This window comes from Hypanus sabinus, chromosome 13 (genome assembly GCF_030144855.1).
Source record: "Hypanus sabinus isolate sHypSab1 chromosome 13, sHypSab1.hap1, whole genome shotgun sequence".
In the NCBI taxonomy this organism is placed as follows: Eukaryota; Metazoa; Chordata; class Chondrichthyes; order Myliobatiformes; family Dasyatidae; genus Hypanus; species Hypanus sabinus.
The window spans coordinates 107836193-107855139 of record NC_082718.1 but is presented as its reverse complement, the minus strand read 5'-3'; the positions used below and the strand labels follow the sequence as shown (position 1 = coordinate 107855139).

The window sequence follows — 18947 nt, the reverse complement described above, 5'->3', positions numbered from 1 at the left end:
ACAGCAAACAATTAGAAAGGCAAATGGTTTGCTAGTCTTTATTGAAAGAAGAATGAGTACAAGAATAATAACATTTAAGTGCAATTATATAAATACTTGGTAAGATTGTGCCTGGAATATTGTAAAGAGATCTGGTATATCTAGCTAGTAAAGGATATGTAAACAGACAAGATTATAGATTCTGGAATCTGCCAGCAAAAACAAAACTCTGAAAGAACTCAGCTCATCAATCAGCATCTGCAGAGAAAGAATACAAGTTTTTATTCCAGGATGAGACCTTGTACCAGGAGTGGATTGGGTGTGAGTAAATGATATACAATGGATTCTGGTTGGTTAGCTCATCGTTTAATTGGGACAACCCCTTATCTGGGACAACTCTTAATGAACATAAACTAATCAAGAAAATAGCCAGAATTTCATTCACTTATTTGGGACACTATGCCTCTTAATTGGAACAGGAGACTATTGCCAATTTCTAACTAGCATCAGTTGTGTGCACTTATGTACCATTAAATACTACACTGTGCTTAGAGTGAGCAGTTTTAAATATCATCAGCTTGTGTTCAAAAAAGCAGTGGTTTATGTCAATGATAGTTAGCGAGAAATAAACAGTAAGACAATTCAGAACTGTTTTGCTCACTGTGGTTTCAAGCAGTCAGGCTTGGAGATACAAGAAATGGCCGTGAATGAAAATGAAACAATTTCACTACTTCAACAAGTTAAGAACCACAAAGAAAGTTAAGATATTGACAATCATCTTGAATGTTACAACGAAAATGAAGATTTGGAGAATGCAACAGTTTCTAACTAGCAAACACGAGGAAATCTGCAGATGCTAGAAATTCAAACAACACACACAAAATGCTGGTAGAACACAGCAGGCCAGGCAGCGTATATAGGGAGAAGCGCTGTCGACGTTTTGGGCCAAGACCCTTCGTCAGGACTACTAGTTTCTAACTAGTATCAGTTGTGTGCATGTATGTGGCCATTAGACACTACACCATGCTTAGAGCAAATAGTTTTAATATAGGATCAATTGCGTATGCTTGTGCTGTTATTCATTTGGGCCTATTGATACCAAAAGACAAAGCAGCAGTTTTTGACACTACTTCATGCAGGAAGGCAACACTGATTTTGTTCATTTACAGTCAATCAGAAAGAAGAGAGCAGTGTGCACTGTGCGAACTCCTCTGTCAATAACTATTAGGTATTATAGTACTGTAGTAATATTGGTAATATTCTAATTTGTTCTGTATTTTATTTAAAACATAATTTGTTAATCAGCTAAACATAGTTTGTCTTTTAAAAAACTATTTTCATGAAACTTTGGCTAATTGTGACAGCCACGTAATTGGGCCAAAATGTACTGATCCTGATGTGTCACATTAACTGGAATCCACCATTCTGATAAATGGATGCAGGGTTAGTAAGGTAGAAGATCAGCCATGATTGCTCTGATTGGTAGGGCATACATGACCTACTTCTGCTTCTATTTTTTTAATGACCTCAAAAGAACGGTCAAGATCAATGAGTCTATCTTCAAAAGCCATATTCTATTAACTGCGCCAACAGCCTAATTGACTATTTAAATGCCCAGTTTTGCATCAGACTATAAATCAGGCCTTATACATAACATTAGAGTACTTCACCTGCTCTGTCCATGCACCAACAATTGACCCCCCACATCTAAATCTCACAGATTACACAAACTGCTTGTTTCAACCAAGACAGCCATGTCAACCAGGTGACACTTACCGACAAATTTTATTCCCCCTTGCAGGACAGAATGGTCTAGAATGAGAAGCACTGGGTGCTTACTAAATGGGTAAGTGGACCACTGCAGAAAGAAAGTATCATGACTTCATTTAGTATGCTGGGCACTACATGATTCACTGCCAATGGTCACATCAACTGGATCTTGAGGAAATGTTATGACCTTCTAAAATAGGCCAGCGTTGCCTGTAAATTGTGTTCATGCAGTTTATTGTGCCCTGTCCCCTAGTTAAGCTTGCAACTCCAGTGAAATGACTGCATATTCTCAGTCAATGGCAAGAGAAAATGAAATATAGTAAATCTGAACAGTGTTAATATCTCTTACACAGCAGTGGACGACATACTGTGAATTACTGGAAACAATTCCAATCTGAGAAAAGCCAAATGCTAAGTATTTGTCACCAGATTAACCTTCAGAGCCCCTGGCAATGCTGTTCTTTCCTTGTTGTTGTAACTGTAGCAGGTGATTTATTTCAGTGAGGACTTTGTGTAAGACAACCTGCTCCTCAACTAGGGTATCTTACTGAAGTTCAGAGAGGAGAATGTTCCATAAAGATTCTGGGCATATGCAAGGAGCCTTTCTCCATTTTCCCTCATGTCGTGCTGAGTGGCTGTCCCAGCTCTGCTTGGCCCCTTTTTGGTCATAGAGTTGTACAATATAGGGACTGTGGACATTTGACCCATTGTGTCTGTTATATCAAAGAACACATTTACACTAATCTGATTCCTGTTATAATAATCAATTAACCTAGTAACTCGCACATCTTTTGAGTGTGCCTCAGTAGCAGCACAGCAAGTTCCTAATGGAAAGGGATGCATCTGAAGGAAACCCATGGGATCTCAGAAAGAATGGGTAAACTCCACAGACAACACTGGAGATCAGGAAGGAAGCTAATGTTTGTACCAGACCTCCAAGGTAGTCAGTTTCTCTCTTTGATCCAATGCCATTTTCCTCCCTTCCAACCCACCATTACAGCCTCCCAACAACTTGTCTACTTTGACTCTCCTTTAAAATTGTTTAAGAAAACCTAAGACAAAATATTAATTTGCACACAAGAAATATTTTGCTGTATATAAATAGCGCACATCCGGCACACTGATCAGGTCTGAGCATCGAACCAAGTTTGAATGAGATTTCGCTTGTTTGACTAAGGTGATACAATGGAGCGGGGCCTCGTGCGGCTGTCAGATATCTGTAACAGCCTGACCATGGGCACCAGGCAGACACAAACTTCAGGACAGACATCGGGAAGGCGCCGAACAGCAAGGACTAACGCTACATTTGTAGTCTAACCACGTCAACATTTTTTTTCTGAGGTGCAGCCTTTAAAACGATCAATGCACATCGAACCCAGGACTGACCCTGTACCTGAAGATGAAAGGGAGCCAACTACTTTTCTTCTACTTACTACGTCATATTATTGCTGTTAAACTCGTATTTTACAATATATTCATCTCAATTGCGTTTTCGAGATGAATCATGAAACATTAAAGCGTGGACACAAGCGGATTTCCAAATATCACCAGTTTTTGACGTTCTTGGATTAGGTTCCGGGCCAATGTAATGACGTAAGATCATCAGAACACAGCCGTCACAGTAGCATCAGGGCGAGTCTGGGAGATCTTAATGGAGTAGACGCGATATATTAGGGTACAAATGGGATGCAATGGTGTGGGAAGCGGTGGAGTCCAATTACATAGTTCTGGTCACGAATAAGAAGAATAACAAGTTGGGGTATTGATGGTTAATGAGCCTACCAAATTGGGCAGAGATACGAATGCGATGTGAAACAGGTTCAAAGATACTTGGATAGGGGAGCTGAGCAGGATGAAAGGATTCCCTTATATTTGCCACATTATCTTACCTCTAGTTTGTCAGTGAGCTCTCTCTGCATTATCTCGTACTGATGGGTAAGCTCTTGGTTCTTCTCCAGCAAGGCTTTGCCCAGCTTCGCCGCCAGGATGAGATCGTTATCCTTCTGCCGAAGCTGAGACAGTAGGTCATCGATGCCGGGGCTACCGGCTGCCACTTCCTCGCTGTAACCTTCCTGGCGGTTGGCCGCCAGCACAGGGAAGTGTTCGTCGAACAGCAGGTTGGCGCCGCCGCCGCCGCCAAGCCCAGGAGGTGTTAGGAGTGGAGAAAGAGGCGGCAGTCTCGGCAGATTGCTGGCCTGATGGCGCTCGGCCTCCTCAACGCCAAACGAGTGGTGGGGCTCGTCACCCTGCTGAAACTCATGCAGCCATAAAGCCGCCATAGTTCCACTTGCGCTGGGCAGACTGTATTTAACCTAATCGGCTCCGATCCCGGCTCAGCTGACGGATTGCACCGAGTCCCATCGACCTGCCTCCCGTGCCCTGGCCGGGGATCGGGAGGGTGTGACCCAGTCCCCTTGCTCGCAGCACTCGGTGTCTAGTAGTGTCCAGTTGCAAAAAGCAATCGTTCGCGATCTCTCGAGTGATTGCGGCGGTGGCCGGCCGCTGTCCCGGGACTACGTTGTCGTTGCCCGCCTTGCTAATCGCTTTCTTTCTGCTGCCCCGCTTCGCAGGGGACGATGAGCCCATTCTTTACAGGGATGCAGCTGGACACATGATGCTGCGGATCGCAAGCAAAGCTTAAACTGATACCCAACGCGCGTCCACACCCCTCTGACGGAATCTGACACCTGTACATTGCACGGCGCTCATTGGTACAAAGCCAATGTCCCCATCCTTAGCAGACAGACAGGCGAGGAGACGGGGAGAGGTAAATAGAAGACAAGCGGATACCGAGGAAGAGCTAGAGAAATAAGTAGAGCATCTGAAAGTATGTAAAAGGAATACTCGGGCTGACAAATGGATAGTGGCATAGGGAGAAACTTTGAAATTAATTTAAAAAGTCACGCAAGACCATCTAGAGTTTGAGCTAAATACAGAAAATTCGCAAATAGAGCCATAAAAATGAAAGCGGAAACTGGAATGATTTTACTAAATGGAGGTTAGAATTTAAAGGAAGAAATTGGGTGCGCCAATGAGATAAAGGGAGAGAGAGAGGGAGACAAATATAGATGCCGCGACAGCGAATGACACACATAAGGCGAGAATATAGATTCTTTCGGAATGTAATGGAGTGGGATGGAAATTAGAGAAATACTTACAGGGAAGACATAAAGAAAGGCAAGATGTAATAATATGTAAAGACAAAAAATCAAATAATGAAATAAGAACTGTATTGAATGTACACAGTGGGAGAAAGCACAAAGTAAGAAATAAACAGAAACAATAAAAAAAACTCCAGAAGTAATGAGAGCAATCTGCACAGAGAAAGTGAAAGAAGTACATGGAGCAGAGAATGTGAGATGAATAAAAGGTGAAATATTGATACAAAAGGAGACTAATACATCAGTGCAAAGGGAGATAGATTCAGGGAGTGAATGATAAAACATATAGAGAAATAGCAAGAAATATAAAGAAAAAAAGACAATGTTGTAATCATTCTGAATGAGTATGATAGCATCTGAGAATGTAATAAAGAGTGGCAGCCATCAAAGTATAAAGGGAAAGAGACAAGTAACAGTTTACTGTCAGGTAAATCTACAGTTTTACACGAGATGCATATCTATAATATGCTTTTCAGATGACCCAAAGTGATTTACAACTGACTAACAACTAAGTAAACATTAACAGTATTGTAATGTAGCAATTATTGAATTAAGTTGTAAGCAAATAAAATGCGGAAGCACTGAAGTTTGACATCCAAGGTATTACCTCTGAACTGTAATCGTTTTTGTAATATTGAAAACACAATAGCCAGTTTCAAGGTGTCAAAGACTAATAATGACCATATGGTTTACTCTACTTAACATGAAAAAGAGATAATTATCACTTAGGCTGTTGAAAACTGGACTGCTGTTTAATGTATCATGGGATGTATAGAAGTGTCAAAGTAATAAAATATTCCTATATAATTATCAAACAGAATTACTCAAAGACTAAAAGAGATGTGGGGTTATCAACTGCCTTTTTCAAAGAGGCTTTAAGGAGCGTCTTAATAGAGAAAAGAGAGGTAGAAAGTTTGTTGAAATTCCATATCAAAGCAAACTGAAGTTAATTTTGTGGATCATGAAACCAGAACTGAAGGAGATTTCAAAAGGTTGCAGAATCTGTTAAATGGAGATGTTAACGGATTGTGGAGTCAGCAGCATTATGAATAAAACTGTTTCAGCTAGGGTACAAGCAGAAAAGTTTTGAATGAGCTCAAACGTATGGTGAATAAAAAATGTGAGGTTAACTATGATAATGTTAGAATAATAGCATAGACAATGGGTTTCAGTGAGAGCAGACTAAGTTGGGGATGCAACTGGATGATGCCAAACTGGTGGAAGTAGGCAGTCTTGACAACAGGATTCTAATGGGCTCAGGAGCTCAAATCCTGGTTAAAAATGATGCTAAGTTTGTTAGTACTTTGGCTCACCCTCAGTGACAAGGCAAGGAGTGGAGTCAGTGTCGAAGGAAAAGAATACCATGGCTCAGTTTTCCTAATATTTAAATTAAAGAAGTTCTTGCTAATCAGATAAATACTGAACAAGCAACAATCCAAGTCTCTGCAAGAATTTAAAATCTGACATAAGTCTGGGCAAAACTCAAATCTCTCCTTATATGTAACACATGCAAAATGCTGGAGGAACTCGGCAGGCCAGGCAGCATCTATGGAAAAAAGTACAGTAGATGTTTCAGGTGGAGACCCTTTGGCAGGACCGGAGAAAAAAGGATGAGTAGATTTAAAAGGTGGGGGGGGGGGAAAGAAACAAAAGGTAATAGGTGCAACCAGGAGGGGGAGGGATGAAGTAAAGAGCAGGGAATTTGATAGGTGAAAGAGGTGCAGGGTTGGAGAAGGGGGAATCTAATAGGGGAGGACAGAAGGCCATGGAAAAAGGAAAAGGGGGGAGTAGCACCAGAAGGAGGCAAGGAGATAAGGTGAGAGAGGGAAAAGAGGATGGGGAATGGTTAAGCCAAAGGGGGACACTACAGGAAGTTCAAGAATTCAATGTTCCACAGCCATATGATTTGATAGACCTGTTTAAGAGTGACAGGATACAAGATAATAATGAAGCATCATTATTTTTATGCAACACTAACACTGATTTGTTTTGTCTAATTTAGGCAAAGTTCACATTTTTATAGATCACTGGCAGACTACAACAGAGACTTTTTTAAAGTGAGTTCTCATTAAGTAGAATGCACTGCTTACAAGGTTAGAAAAAGGAAATTCATAATAATGTTCAAAACAGAATTAGATAAATATTTGCAAGGATACAGGGGAAAGGACATTAATTGGATTTTCAGAGGTAGAATGTGCCTAATGGACAGAATTGCTGCATCTTGTTTTGTAACAATTCTAAATATACTTTTTATCTCTCATTTCACCAAGATTTGTTAAGAAATTCATATTTTTGATTGTCCAGGTTCATCTCTCTTTAAAAATACATTTCCCTCTAATTAAAGGGAAATTGAGGTTAAAGATGTCAATTTTATATCTTAACTTTGGAACACCTAATCATATATGGCCCATTTTTGGAATCACAAGCAGCCAAATCATTGGAATTGTTTCTGCTTTAATATTCCTAAATAGCACTGATAGTGGTTGAGGGAGCCAATTTTGCACTCTTGGCAATAGTGCAATAAAATTTGATTTGATTGGTACCAAATTTAGATTTGGACAGGAGCCCACTGCTGGACATACTCATAGTTGGAACCCACAAACACTAACTCATTTTTTTACTTCTGTTTTTGCACTACTATTTTTAATTTAATACTCAATATACATATATTTACTTACTGTAATTCATTTATTTATTTTTTCTATATTTATCATGTATTGCATTGTACTGCTACTGCTAAGTTAACATTTCACAACATATGCCGGTGATATTGAAGCTAATTCTGATTCTGAGTGGAAATTTCATATAAACAAAAAACCTACAGCACAATGCAGGCCTTTTAGCCCACAATGCTGTGCTGAACATGTACTTAGAAATTATCTAGGGTTGCCCTCTATTTTCCTAAGTTTCAGCAACATTTGGCTGGTCAGGTGCTTTGGAGATTCCAATTTGTTGAGATAATTTATTTTAAATACGATATTGGATTTGAAAAGAATTGACAATAGAATTAATAATCTTTTCAGATATACTGTATAATCCTGCACATTTGAATCACAGAAATGGTTATAGCATGAGAGGTAGCCATTCAGCCTGTTGAATTTTTACATTTCTCTAAGAGCAATTCAGCTAGTCCCCATCCCCTTGCCCTCTCTCCACATTCCTTTCAGATACTTATCTAGATCACTCCTGAATGCAGCAATTGAATCTGATTTCACCACTTCTCCCTGTAGTACATTCCAGACACTAACCACTCACCGTGTAACAAATTTTCCCTCATTTCACTTTTGGTTCTTTCATTCTACTTCCTCTAATTCTTGATCCCTCCACCATGAGAGCAAATTATCTCTATCTACTTGGTCTGTATTACTCAGGTTATTAAATACCTCTATCAGATCTCCTCACAGTCTTCTCTGTCTAAAGAACAACCCCAGCTTCTCTGGTCTGTCTATCTTGTTCCTAAAACCATTTTAGTAAATTCCTTTTGCATCCTGAAAGTACTTTGAATCCTTCGAATCCTGTCAATCATTCCTCAGATCTGCCATCTAGAATGTAACAGTATACTATTTGTGGCCAAGCAAGTGTCTTATAGAGATTCATTATGATTTCCTTGATCTTAGCTTTTATTTAGAAAGCCAAGATTCAGCATTCTTTTTCAATTACTTTTTAAATTGAAAATCAGTCCTGCCATTTTCAATGAACTATATTCTTGAATCCCTTTTAGAATTATGCCATAAATATTTCCTCTCATTATTCTTACAATCAGCCTGCAAAAATTAACACCGTTTAATGTTAACTTTTATCTATATACTCCAACAGCTAGTCCATATTTCCTTGAAGTCTATTGCTATCATCCTCACAATTCATAATGCCTCCAAGTTTTGTGTCTTTTGCAAAATGGAAACTGCCATGTTCACCCAAAACCAAATCATTAACATAGACTAATAAAAACAGCAGCCCTATCACTCATTCTTCTTCAGAGACAATCCTAGCAGGAGCAAGGGTGAGTTGCCCTTAATTCAGTTCTCTGGTTAAGGGTAAGCCCAATATGTGGCCCACAGAATCTGCCACAGCAGGGAAAGGAGATACTTGATGGATTCAGGATGCTAGGTAATTAGGGGTCCTTCAGCTGTTTAAGCTGGGTTCTTGTCTGCTCCCAATGTTCTTGGTATCCATCCAAATGTTTCTTCTACTCATCCAGTGGTCACAGGTTTGCAATTCCCAGTGGTTTGTGGTAATGTTGCACTTCTTAAAGAAAACTTTAAAAGCATTCTGGAATTGAATCTCTTGCTGTGACAAAGCACAGAATAGAGCACTAGTTTTTGGAGTGTGGACTGAGGCATAAAGCTGATATAGTCCGCTTAATTTAATCCTTCCCACTGATCTCCCTCCTGGCACTTATCCTTATAAGGAGAACAAGCGCTACACCTGCCCTTACACTTTCTGCCTCACCACCATTCAGGGCCCCAGACAGTCCTTCCAGGTGAGGTGACACTTCACCTGTGAGTTGCCTGGTGTGATATACTGCATCCGGTGTTCCTGGTGTGGCTTTTTATATATTGGTGAGACCTGATGCAGACTGGGAGACCGTTTCGCTGAATACCTACGCTCTGTCCGCCAAAGAAAGCAGGATCACATATTTGAATTCCATGTCCCATTCCCATTCTGATATGTCTATCCATGGCCTCCTCTACTGTCAAGATGAAGCCACACTCAGGTTGGAGGAACAACACCTTATATTCCATCTGGGTAGCGTCCAACCTGATGGCATGAACACTGCTTTCTCTAACTTCCGTTAATGCCCCTCCTCCCCCATCCCTTATTTAGTTATTTATTCCCCCCTCCTTTTTTTTCTCTCTCTGCCCCTCTCACAATCACTCCTTGCCTGTTCTCCATCTCCCTTTGGTGCTCCCCTCCCCCTTTCTTTCTCCCTAGGCCTCCTGTCCCATGATCCTCTCCCTTCTTTAGCTCTGTATCCCTTTTGCCAATCACCTTTCCAGCTCTCAGCTTCACCCATCCCCCTCCTGTCTTCTCCTATCATTTCGGATTTCCCCCACCCCTTCTACTTTCAAATCTCTTACTATCTTTTCTTTCAGTTAGTCCTGATGAAGGGTCTCAGCCTGAAACGTCAACTGTGCTTCTTCCTATAGATGCTGCCCGGCCTGTTGCGTTCCACCAGCATTTTGTGTGTGTTGTAAGAAAGAAATTAGGAAGGTTAAAAGAAGGCATGAAGTTGCTCTAGCAGACAAAGTGAAGGAGAATCCTAAGGGATTCTACAGATATGTAAAGAACAAAAGGATTGCAAGGGGCAAAATTGGTCCTCTGGAAAATCAGAATGCTAATCTATGCATGGAGCCAGAAGAGTTGGGGGAGATCTTATATGGATTTTTTGCATCTGTATTTACTCAGGAGATGGACACAGAGTTGATGGAGGTGAGGCAGAGGAGCAGAGCAGTCATGAACTCTATACAGAATACAGAGGAGTTTGCTGCTCTGTGGCAAATTATGGTGAACAAATATCCAGGGCCTGACGAGGTGTTCCCTTGGACCCTGTGGTAGGTAAGTGCAGGAATTGCAGGGGCCTGAGCAGAGATACTTAAATCATCCTTTAGCAACAGGGGAGGTACCAGAGGATTGGAGGATAGCTAATGTCGTTCCGCTGTTTAAAAATAAACCAGGAAATTCAAGGCTGGTGAGCCTGACATCTGCAGCAAAAAGGTTATCGGAAGGTATTCTAAGGGACTGGATATATCAGTATTTGGATAGACGTGGACTGATTAGGGATAGTCAGCATGGCTTCGTGCGTGGTAGGTTGTGTCAAACCAATCTTATAGAGTTTTTTGAGAAAGTTACCAGGAAAGTTAATGAAGGCAAGACAGTGATGTCTACATGGACTTCAGCAAGGCATTTGATGAGGTCCTGATGGGAGATTAGTCAAGAAGGTTTAGTTTCTTGACATTCAAGATGAGGTAGTAAATTGGATTAGACATTGTCTTTACGGGAGAAGTCAGTGAGTGATAGAAGATGGTTGCCTCTCTGACTGAAGATCTTTGACTAGTGGAAAGCCGCAGAGTCGGTTGTTGTTTATTATCTATATCAACGATCTGGATGATAATGTGATTAACTGGATCAGCCAACTTACAGATGACATCATGTTTGGGGATGTAGTGAACAGCGGGGAAGACTATGAAAGCTTGCAGTGGGATCTGGACCAGCTGGAAAAATGGGCTGAAAATGGCGGATGGAATTTAATGCAGACAAGTGTGAGGTGTTGCACTTTGGGAGGACCAACCAGGGTAGGTCTTATCCATTGGGTGCCAAGGCACTGAGGTGTGTTGTAGAACCAAGGGATCTGGGAATACAGGTCCTAATTCATTGAAAATGGTGTCACAGGTAGATAGGGTCATAAAGAAAGCTTTTTGCACATTGACCTTCATTGATCAAAGTACTGAGTACAGGAGTTGGGATGTTATGTTGAAGTTGTATGAGATGGTGAGGCCTAATTTGGAGTACTGTGTGCAGTTTTGGTCACCCACCTAAAGGAAAGATGTGAATAAGATTGAAAGTGCACAGAGAAATTTATAAGGATGTTGCTAGACAGTTGGACCTGAGTTATAATGAATGATTGAATAGGTTAGAACTTTATTCCCTAGAACATAGAAGATTGAAGAGATTTGATAGAGGCACACAAAATTATGAGGGTTATAGATAGGGTAAATGCAAGCAGGCTTTTTCCAAAGAGGTTGGGTGAGACTACAACTAGAGGTCATGGGTTAAGGGTGAAAGGTGGAATGTTTAAGGGGAACAGGAGGGGAGACTTCTTCATGCAGAGGGTGATAAGAGTGTGGAACAAGCTGCCACTGAAGGCGGTGGATGTGATTTTGATTTCAACATTTAAGGGAAGCTTGAATAGGTACATGGATGGGAGGTGGATTGGAGGGCTATGGTCCAGTTGCAGGTGATGGGACTAGGTAGTTTAAACAGTTCAGCATGGACTAAATAGGCAGAAAGGCCTGTTTCTGCGCTGTAGTTTTCTATTACTCTATGTCTCTAAGAATCATTGCTGTCTAGTAGAAATAAGCTTTTTGCAAGGTTTGAGGTCTTCAGACAGCCGGTGGATATGCTAACCTACTGAAGGCAATGTGCATTTCATCACTGACGTCTGCCATCATTGTGGTGGCTTCTAACATAAGAAATAAAATCAGGATGAGGCTAGTCACCCCTTGAGCTTATTCTGCCACTCAGTAAGATCATAGCTGATTCAATCTCAGCCTCACTACTACTCTCCTGGTGTCTCCCAATAAACCTTGATTCTCCTGTGGTCTTTGCGTTGAACATATCCAAAGACTCTACTTCTCAAGCTTTCTAAGTTAGAGAATTTGAAAGATTAATAAGCCTCTGAGTGAAAAAATCACTGCCTGAAAAATGAGACCTGTTATCCTGAAACTGTGCTCCTTGGTTTCATAACACCCCCATTAGGTGAACATCTTCCCAAAATCCACCTTGTCAATTCTTTCCCAGTATTTTGTAATATTACAAAAAGATTATGTTGCACTTAGCTCTGGAATTAACATAATTAACCTTCTCTGCATTGTATCCAATGCAACAACATCCTTCCTTAAATATGGAGACTACGTATGGAAAGAAGTCTGTGTTTTCTATGGTCGTGTCATCAGGTATTGTGCAGAAGGAAAGGCTGGTAGTGGACCTTTGTTTTGTGCATGTTGAGTATAAGGCCAACCATCTAAAATGATCTGGTATACGAGTGGATGAAAACCTTGTGTTGCCTCCCAACAACTAAATTTATTTCAGTAACAATCATTTAATTCTCCTTTAGACTTGTGTACTGCAGAATAACAATAAACAATCAAATGCTGAATTATTGCAGCTTGATTAATTAGGTTGGAGAGATGTGGGTTAATATTTGTGAGTTAGTTCTACTCCAGCAAGAAATGTGTTGGGAGTGAGTTGCTGCAATATGGCAAGATTGAAAATAGGGAGATGAGGAGTAAACACTGAGACCTAATGTTCTGTGGATTTGTTGGTTAGGAGCACAGTTTGCATGCCATCTTGTGACAATCATAAGACGGAGATGAATTCCTTCAAGAAGACAAATTTCATAACGACACTCCGCAGCACCTCGCAACTGATGAGTCAAAGGCTTTAGTAAGATGGATAAAGGCCAATTTTAGTGGTTGATACTGCTCCTTACAATTATCTTGCAGTTGTCACACAGTGAAGACGAAGTATACTGTATCCCTGGATGGATGGAATCCATATTGTTATTTGGAGATCAACCACTATGAGTAGGCAGTTGAGGAGGACTCTGGCAATGTCATAAGAACATTAAGGAAGCAGCAGTCTTAGCACTGAATCCTGTGGAGCTGCGCTTTCCACCAGTCAACTAACAGCCTTTCATCCCTAGTCGGTTTCCTGTTACTTTGCCAATTGTCTATATACCCTATATTTATTTTTATGTACTTTAAACTTGATGACAACTATTAAGTTGCACTTAATCAAATGCCTTTTGGAAATCTATGTACAAAATAGCAACTGTATATTCCTCATCACCCCTCCCCAATACTTGTTCAAAAATTCTAATTAGTTAGATACAATTTACCTTTAATTGTTCATGTGACTGTTAATTCTATTGTTTCTGGAGCTTTCTTCATCTCCCCTTCATAACATATTATAAAAATTGAAAAGTGGAAACATTAGATTTGGATCATATGTGTTGGATCAGATTTCATCACTTAAATCATGTTTTATTCTCTCACCTTCTATCTCCTATTCAGCGTCCAGGGTTTCAACAGTCTTTAGATTTTATGGGAAAGGAAGAATAATGTCTCAATGTCAAAATAAAGTTCCATTTCTGCACATTGTGATGTTAATTACTGAAAATGAGTGATGTTTGGAGAACTTTCTTCATAGGGTGTAAGTTTGAAACACCAACTGGGAGACCTACCCAGTCTTGGACTCATGGTAATGACACCATCTTTCTGTTTCCTCCCCTTTTATGAGGGAACCTCTATTGCCATGGAGACCCATTATTGTGAACTGAAACTATCAATTCCCTGGTCCTGACAGTCTCATTTTCACTGTGATGTCCAGTCCCTATGCACTTATATCCCCTATTAAGAAAGCCTTAAACCTCTCCACTTCTTTGAACTAAAGAGCTGACCCTCCACCACCACCACCCTCCCCTGTCTGACAGAACTGGTCTTCACCCTTAACAATTTCTCCTTTGTGTCCTCCCACTTTCTCAAACTCAAGGGGAAGCCAAGACACCCACGTAGTCCTAGCTATGCCTGCCTTTTCATTGACTTCATGGAACAGTCCGTGCTCCAAACCTTTCCTGGTAATGCTCTCCAACTCTGTGCTACTTTGAAGACTACATTGGTGCTGCTTCATGTACCTATGCTGAGCTTGTTAAGTTCACTTGGTCCATTTCTGACACCTCTCTTTCAGAATCAGAATCAGAATCAGGTTTATTATCACCGGCATGTTTCACGATCTTCCTGTTTCAATCTCTGGAGCCAAACTTATTACCAATATCTTCTGAACCTACCAATTCCCATGGCTATCTTGACTATACCTCTTCCCGCCCTGTCTCACTTCCTTTTTCTCCATTACATCAGCTCCCAGGATGAGGCTTTCCTTTCCAATACCTCAGAGATGTCCTTCTACTTCAAAGAATGGGGTTTCCCTTCTTCTGCCATTGATGTTGCCCTCACCAACATCTCCTCCATTTCCCAGACATCCACGCTCGCCACATCTTCCTGTCACCTTAACGGGGATAGAGTTCCCTTTGTCCTCACCTACCACTCCATGAGCCTCCATATTCAGCGCTTCATTCTCCACAATATCTGCCATCTTCAACAGGATCATATCACAAACACATCATTACACATCCCCCACTCTCTGCTTTCCGCAGGGATCGCTCTCTCTGTGATTCCCCTGTTCATTCATCCTTCCCTTTCCATAAAACTCCATCTTATCACTTATCCCTGTAAGTGACAGATATGCTCCACCTGCCCATTTATCTGCTCCCTCACCTCCATTCAGGGCCCAAACAGTTCTTCCAGGTGAGGCAACATTTCACCTATGAATCAGTCGGGGTCGATTATATCCAGTGCTCTTGATGTGGCCTCCTCTACATTGGTGAGCACAACATAAGTTTGAGGATGGCTTTATTGAGGACCCCTACTTCATACATAAAAAGAGGAATTTCCTGGTGGCCAACCATTTTAATTCCTGTCCCATTCCCGTCCTTGGCTTCTTCTTCTACCGTAATGAGCCACTCTCAGGTTAGAGGAGAAACACCTTATGTTCTGTCTAGTCAGCCTCCGACCTGATGGCATGAATATCATTTTCTTCTTCCGATATTTGTTTCCCTTCCCCTTCCCTTTCTATTCCTCACTCTGACCCCTCACCTCTTCCCCTCACCTAGCACCATCTCCCCCTGGTACACCTTATCCTTCCCTTTCTGCCATGGTACACTCTCCTCTCCTATCTGATTCCTTCTTCTCCAGCCCTCCGCCCTTTCCACCTATCACCCAACTTTTTACTTCATCCCTCCTCTCCTATCCACCTGCCCTCACCTAACACCTCCTAGCTTGTTCCCCATCCCTCATCTTGTTCTATCATCTACGCCCTGCTTTTCCAGTCCTGATGAAGGGTCTTGGCCCGAAACGTCATTTCCATAGACGCTGACCGACCTCCATCACTTAGTGTGTGTTGTCCCAGATTTCCAGCATCCGCAGAATCCCCTCTGTTTAATTTCCCTCCCCCGCCCTTCCCGAGCGCGTCACCGTCACCATGGAGACTGGTTTCGCATACCGACGCAGCGTTTGCCATCCTTCGGATTCAGGCCAATCACCAGAGGCGGCAGACCGGGCCCGGCCGATCCACCAATCCGCCGGCCGGAGGCTGCGAGGCCGCCGGCGCCGCTGCCCAATGGGAGGCGCGCTACCATATTTTTGAGCGAAATTTGAAGGGAAGGCAAGCGGCGAAGAAGACGTTGGCAGCGGGCGGGAAGGGAGATCGAAGCGGTCGCGGGCTGAGCTGTCAGACGGTGGGGTGGCAAGTCGTGATTACCTGGAGCCGGTGAGAGTGGCCTAAGGGTCATCAGGTAATAAGGTACCTTGGGAGAAAGGGTGCTCTCTGTCCCCCGAGGCAGGAACAATGTCCCTGGCCTGCCTTGCAGCTTTTCGTGCTCAGGTTGGCAGTGGAAGCTGGAACGGGGATCTGAACAATTACCTCCAAATACACCTCCTCATTCGGTTTATTTTCTTCTACAGGTTGTTCAGCAAGACGCTGGTGCCTTAAAGTGACAGCATCGCATGAATGGGAAATTGAGAAAGTTATGGCAAATTTTACAGAAGGAAGCTCGAAGTTCATTTGATAGATAATGTCGTACTTGATAAATGATGCTATTAGGCAATGTAGCGAAAGGCGCGGAGGAGAATGACAGACTTCAAAAGGATGTTGTTAATGCTATTAAATACGGACAATGGATTTGATGTCGGGGAGTGAGCTATCACAGGAAAGATTACAGGTAGCACAACTTAAAGTAGCGAAAGAAAAGAGTCTGAAAGATGGAATTGCACAAATGTTTAAAGGTTGAGAAGGATATTTTGTATAAGATGATAAGAGGCATTGATTATGTGGATAGACAGAGGCTTTTTCCCAGGGCTGAAATGGTTGCCACAAGAGGACGCAGGTTTAAGGTGCTGGGCGGGGGTAGGTACAGAGTAGATGTCAGGGATAAGTTTTGGTGCGTAGAGAGTGGTGAGTGCGTGGAATGGGCTGCCGGCAACAGTGGTGGAGGCGGATACGATAGGGTCTTTTAAGAGACATTTGGATAGGTACATGGAGCTTAGTAAAATAGAGAGCTATAGGTAAGCCTAGTAATTTCTAAGGTAGGGACATGCTCGGCAAAACTTTGTGGGCCGAAGGGCCTGTATTGTACTGTAGGTTTTCTATGTTCTATTTTAAGTAAGATGTGTGGATTTATAAAGGTATTTAGGATAAGGTCATAAATTGGATTAGATATTGGCTTTACCGGAGAAGCCAGAGAGTGGTAGTCGCTGGTTGCCTCTTTGACTGGAGGTCTGTGAGTAGTGGGGTGCCTTAGGGATCAGTGATTGTTGTTTGTCATCTATATCAATGATCTGGATGATAATGTGGTAAATTGGATCGGCATGATTGGGAGTGACATCAAGATTGGGGGTTTCGTGGTCAGCAAGGAAGGCGATCAAAGACTGCAGCAGGATCCAAACTGATTGGAAGAATGGTTGAAATGGCAGGTAGAGCTTAATACAGAGACATGTGAGCTGTTGCACTGGGAGGACAAGCCAGGGAGTAGTTGCATAGTGTGTGGATAATCTGGCAGAACAAATGAATCTGGAAATGCAGATCATGATTCCTTGAAAAGTGGTGTCACAGGTCAATGGGGTTGTAAGGAGAACTTTTGCCAAAGTGTACAGGAGTTGGGATGTTATGTTGAAGTTGTATAAGACGTTGATGAGGCCTAATTTGGAGTATTGTGTGCAGTTCTGGTCACCTACCTACAGGAAAGATTGAAAGAGTACAGAGATATTGCCAGGATCTTGAGGACCTCAGTTATAGGGACCGGTTAAATATGTTATGACTTTATTCCCCTGAGTGTAGGAGAGTGAGTGTTGATAGAGTTATACAAAATTATGGGGGAATAGATGGTGTAAACACAAGTGGGCTTTTCCAACTAAAGTTGGATGCGACTAGATCTAGAGATCATGGGTTAAGAGTGAATGATGAAATAGTTAAGGAAATATGAGGGCAAACTTCTTCATTCAGAGGGTGGTGAGAATGTGGAATGATCTGCCAGCAGAAGTGGGGGATGCAGGTTTTATTTAAACATTTAAGAGAAATTTGGATAGGTACTGTACATGGATGGACAGGGTATAGAGGGCTTGGTCTGAGTGGAGGTCAAGGGGCTAGGCAGAATAATAGTTTGGCATAGACTAGATGGACCAAAGGGCCTGTTTCTGTTCTATGACTTGAAGGGATCATAGGGCTGGATTTTAGTTTTCATGTTCTGAAACCTGGAGATGTGTGTTGCCTGTTGCCATGCAGGGGCATTTTTAATCCAGCCACTGCATTGTTACATTACTTCTGGGCTTCTGAATCACTTGTCTTGAATGCACATAATGATGCCTCATTAAAGATGTGTTTTAGATATGCCTCTTGAAACAGTTGCAGTTGCCATGGAGAGACTAAATACTGGTACAAATGAATTGAGGCTGTTTCAACAATGCCACTGAGGATGTGATATTTGTATAACAATGGTCTGCAGGAAGTTACTTTCCCTTTTATGAGAGGGGGAAGGATCCCACTAGTGAAGCTGTGGTTGGGCACTATCAAGGAGGTCATGGTGTCTCACTTATGGATTCAATATCAAAAGTAGTTTTAGGGTAATCTAATAAAGATTGGTGTCACCAGCATCCACATATTTCAGCATCATATATTCTGTTTAACCAACGAACCCTGCAAGTACATCCATTTGGTCTCAGTCCATGCCTATCAAGAGAATGGTATAGGAAGCTACCTAGTGAATTGCAAGCTGCATGACCAGGAGCAGATGGTGAAAAGAGCAGTACTGGAATCTCGATAATTGATGTCCTAGAGCACTCCAAACTTTTCACTTGGAGGTAGATGGTGAGGGGATGTTAGAGGAGGAACATAAGAGATGGAGGAGTAGGCCAGTGGATCCTTGAAGGTTGTTTCTACATTCATTAAGACCATATTTAATCCAATGCTCAACACTACTTTCCTGCTTTATTTTTATACCACTTGAACCCTCCACCTTGAGTACATACGATGATTCTACTTCCACCATTGTCTGGGGTAGAAAATTCTAATGATCTGCAACTCCTGAAAGGAAAAAATTCTTCTCATATCTGTTTGAAATGAGTGATCTCTTATTCTCAAATTATGTCCTCTTTGATCTAGGGGAAACATCATCCTAACATCTATTCTCCTCAGAATCTTCTGTTTCAA

At 41.8% G+C, this 18947-nt stretch overlaps 3 protein-coding genes across 6 annotated transcripts in view; 1 reads left to right on the top strand and 2 right to left on the bottom strand.

Moving 5' to 3' along the window:
* Positions 1 to 4400, bottom strand: part of LOC132404261 (BICD family-like cargo adapter 1) — an 85819-nt gene extending 81419 nt beyond the window's left edge. For all 4 annotated transcript variants that reach the window (XM_059988392.1, XM_059988391.1, XM_059988394.1 and 1 more), the window contains exon 1: positions 3639 to 4400. In XM_059988392.1, the coding sequence (XP_059844375.1) occupies positions 3639 to 4028 (390 nt within the window). In that variant the 5' untranslated portion in view covers positions 4029 to 4400. The remainder of the gene's footprint in view (positions 1 to 3638) is intronic.
* Positions 1 to 18947, bottom strand: part of LOC132404267 (uncharacterized) — a 504471-nt gene that overhangs the window by 170853 nt on the left and 314671 nt on the right. The gene's annotated exons all lie outside the window — the stretch shown is intronic.
* The window catches only part of LOC132404262 (citron Rho-interacting kinase-like), a 222604-nt gene continuing 219587 nt past the window's right edge, over positions 15931 to 18947 (top strand). The window contains exon 1 of the mRNA XM_059988396.1: positions 15931 to 16038. The gene's annotated coding sequence lies outside the window, so the exon portion shown is untranslated. The remainder of the gene's footprint in view (positions 16039 to 18947) is intronic.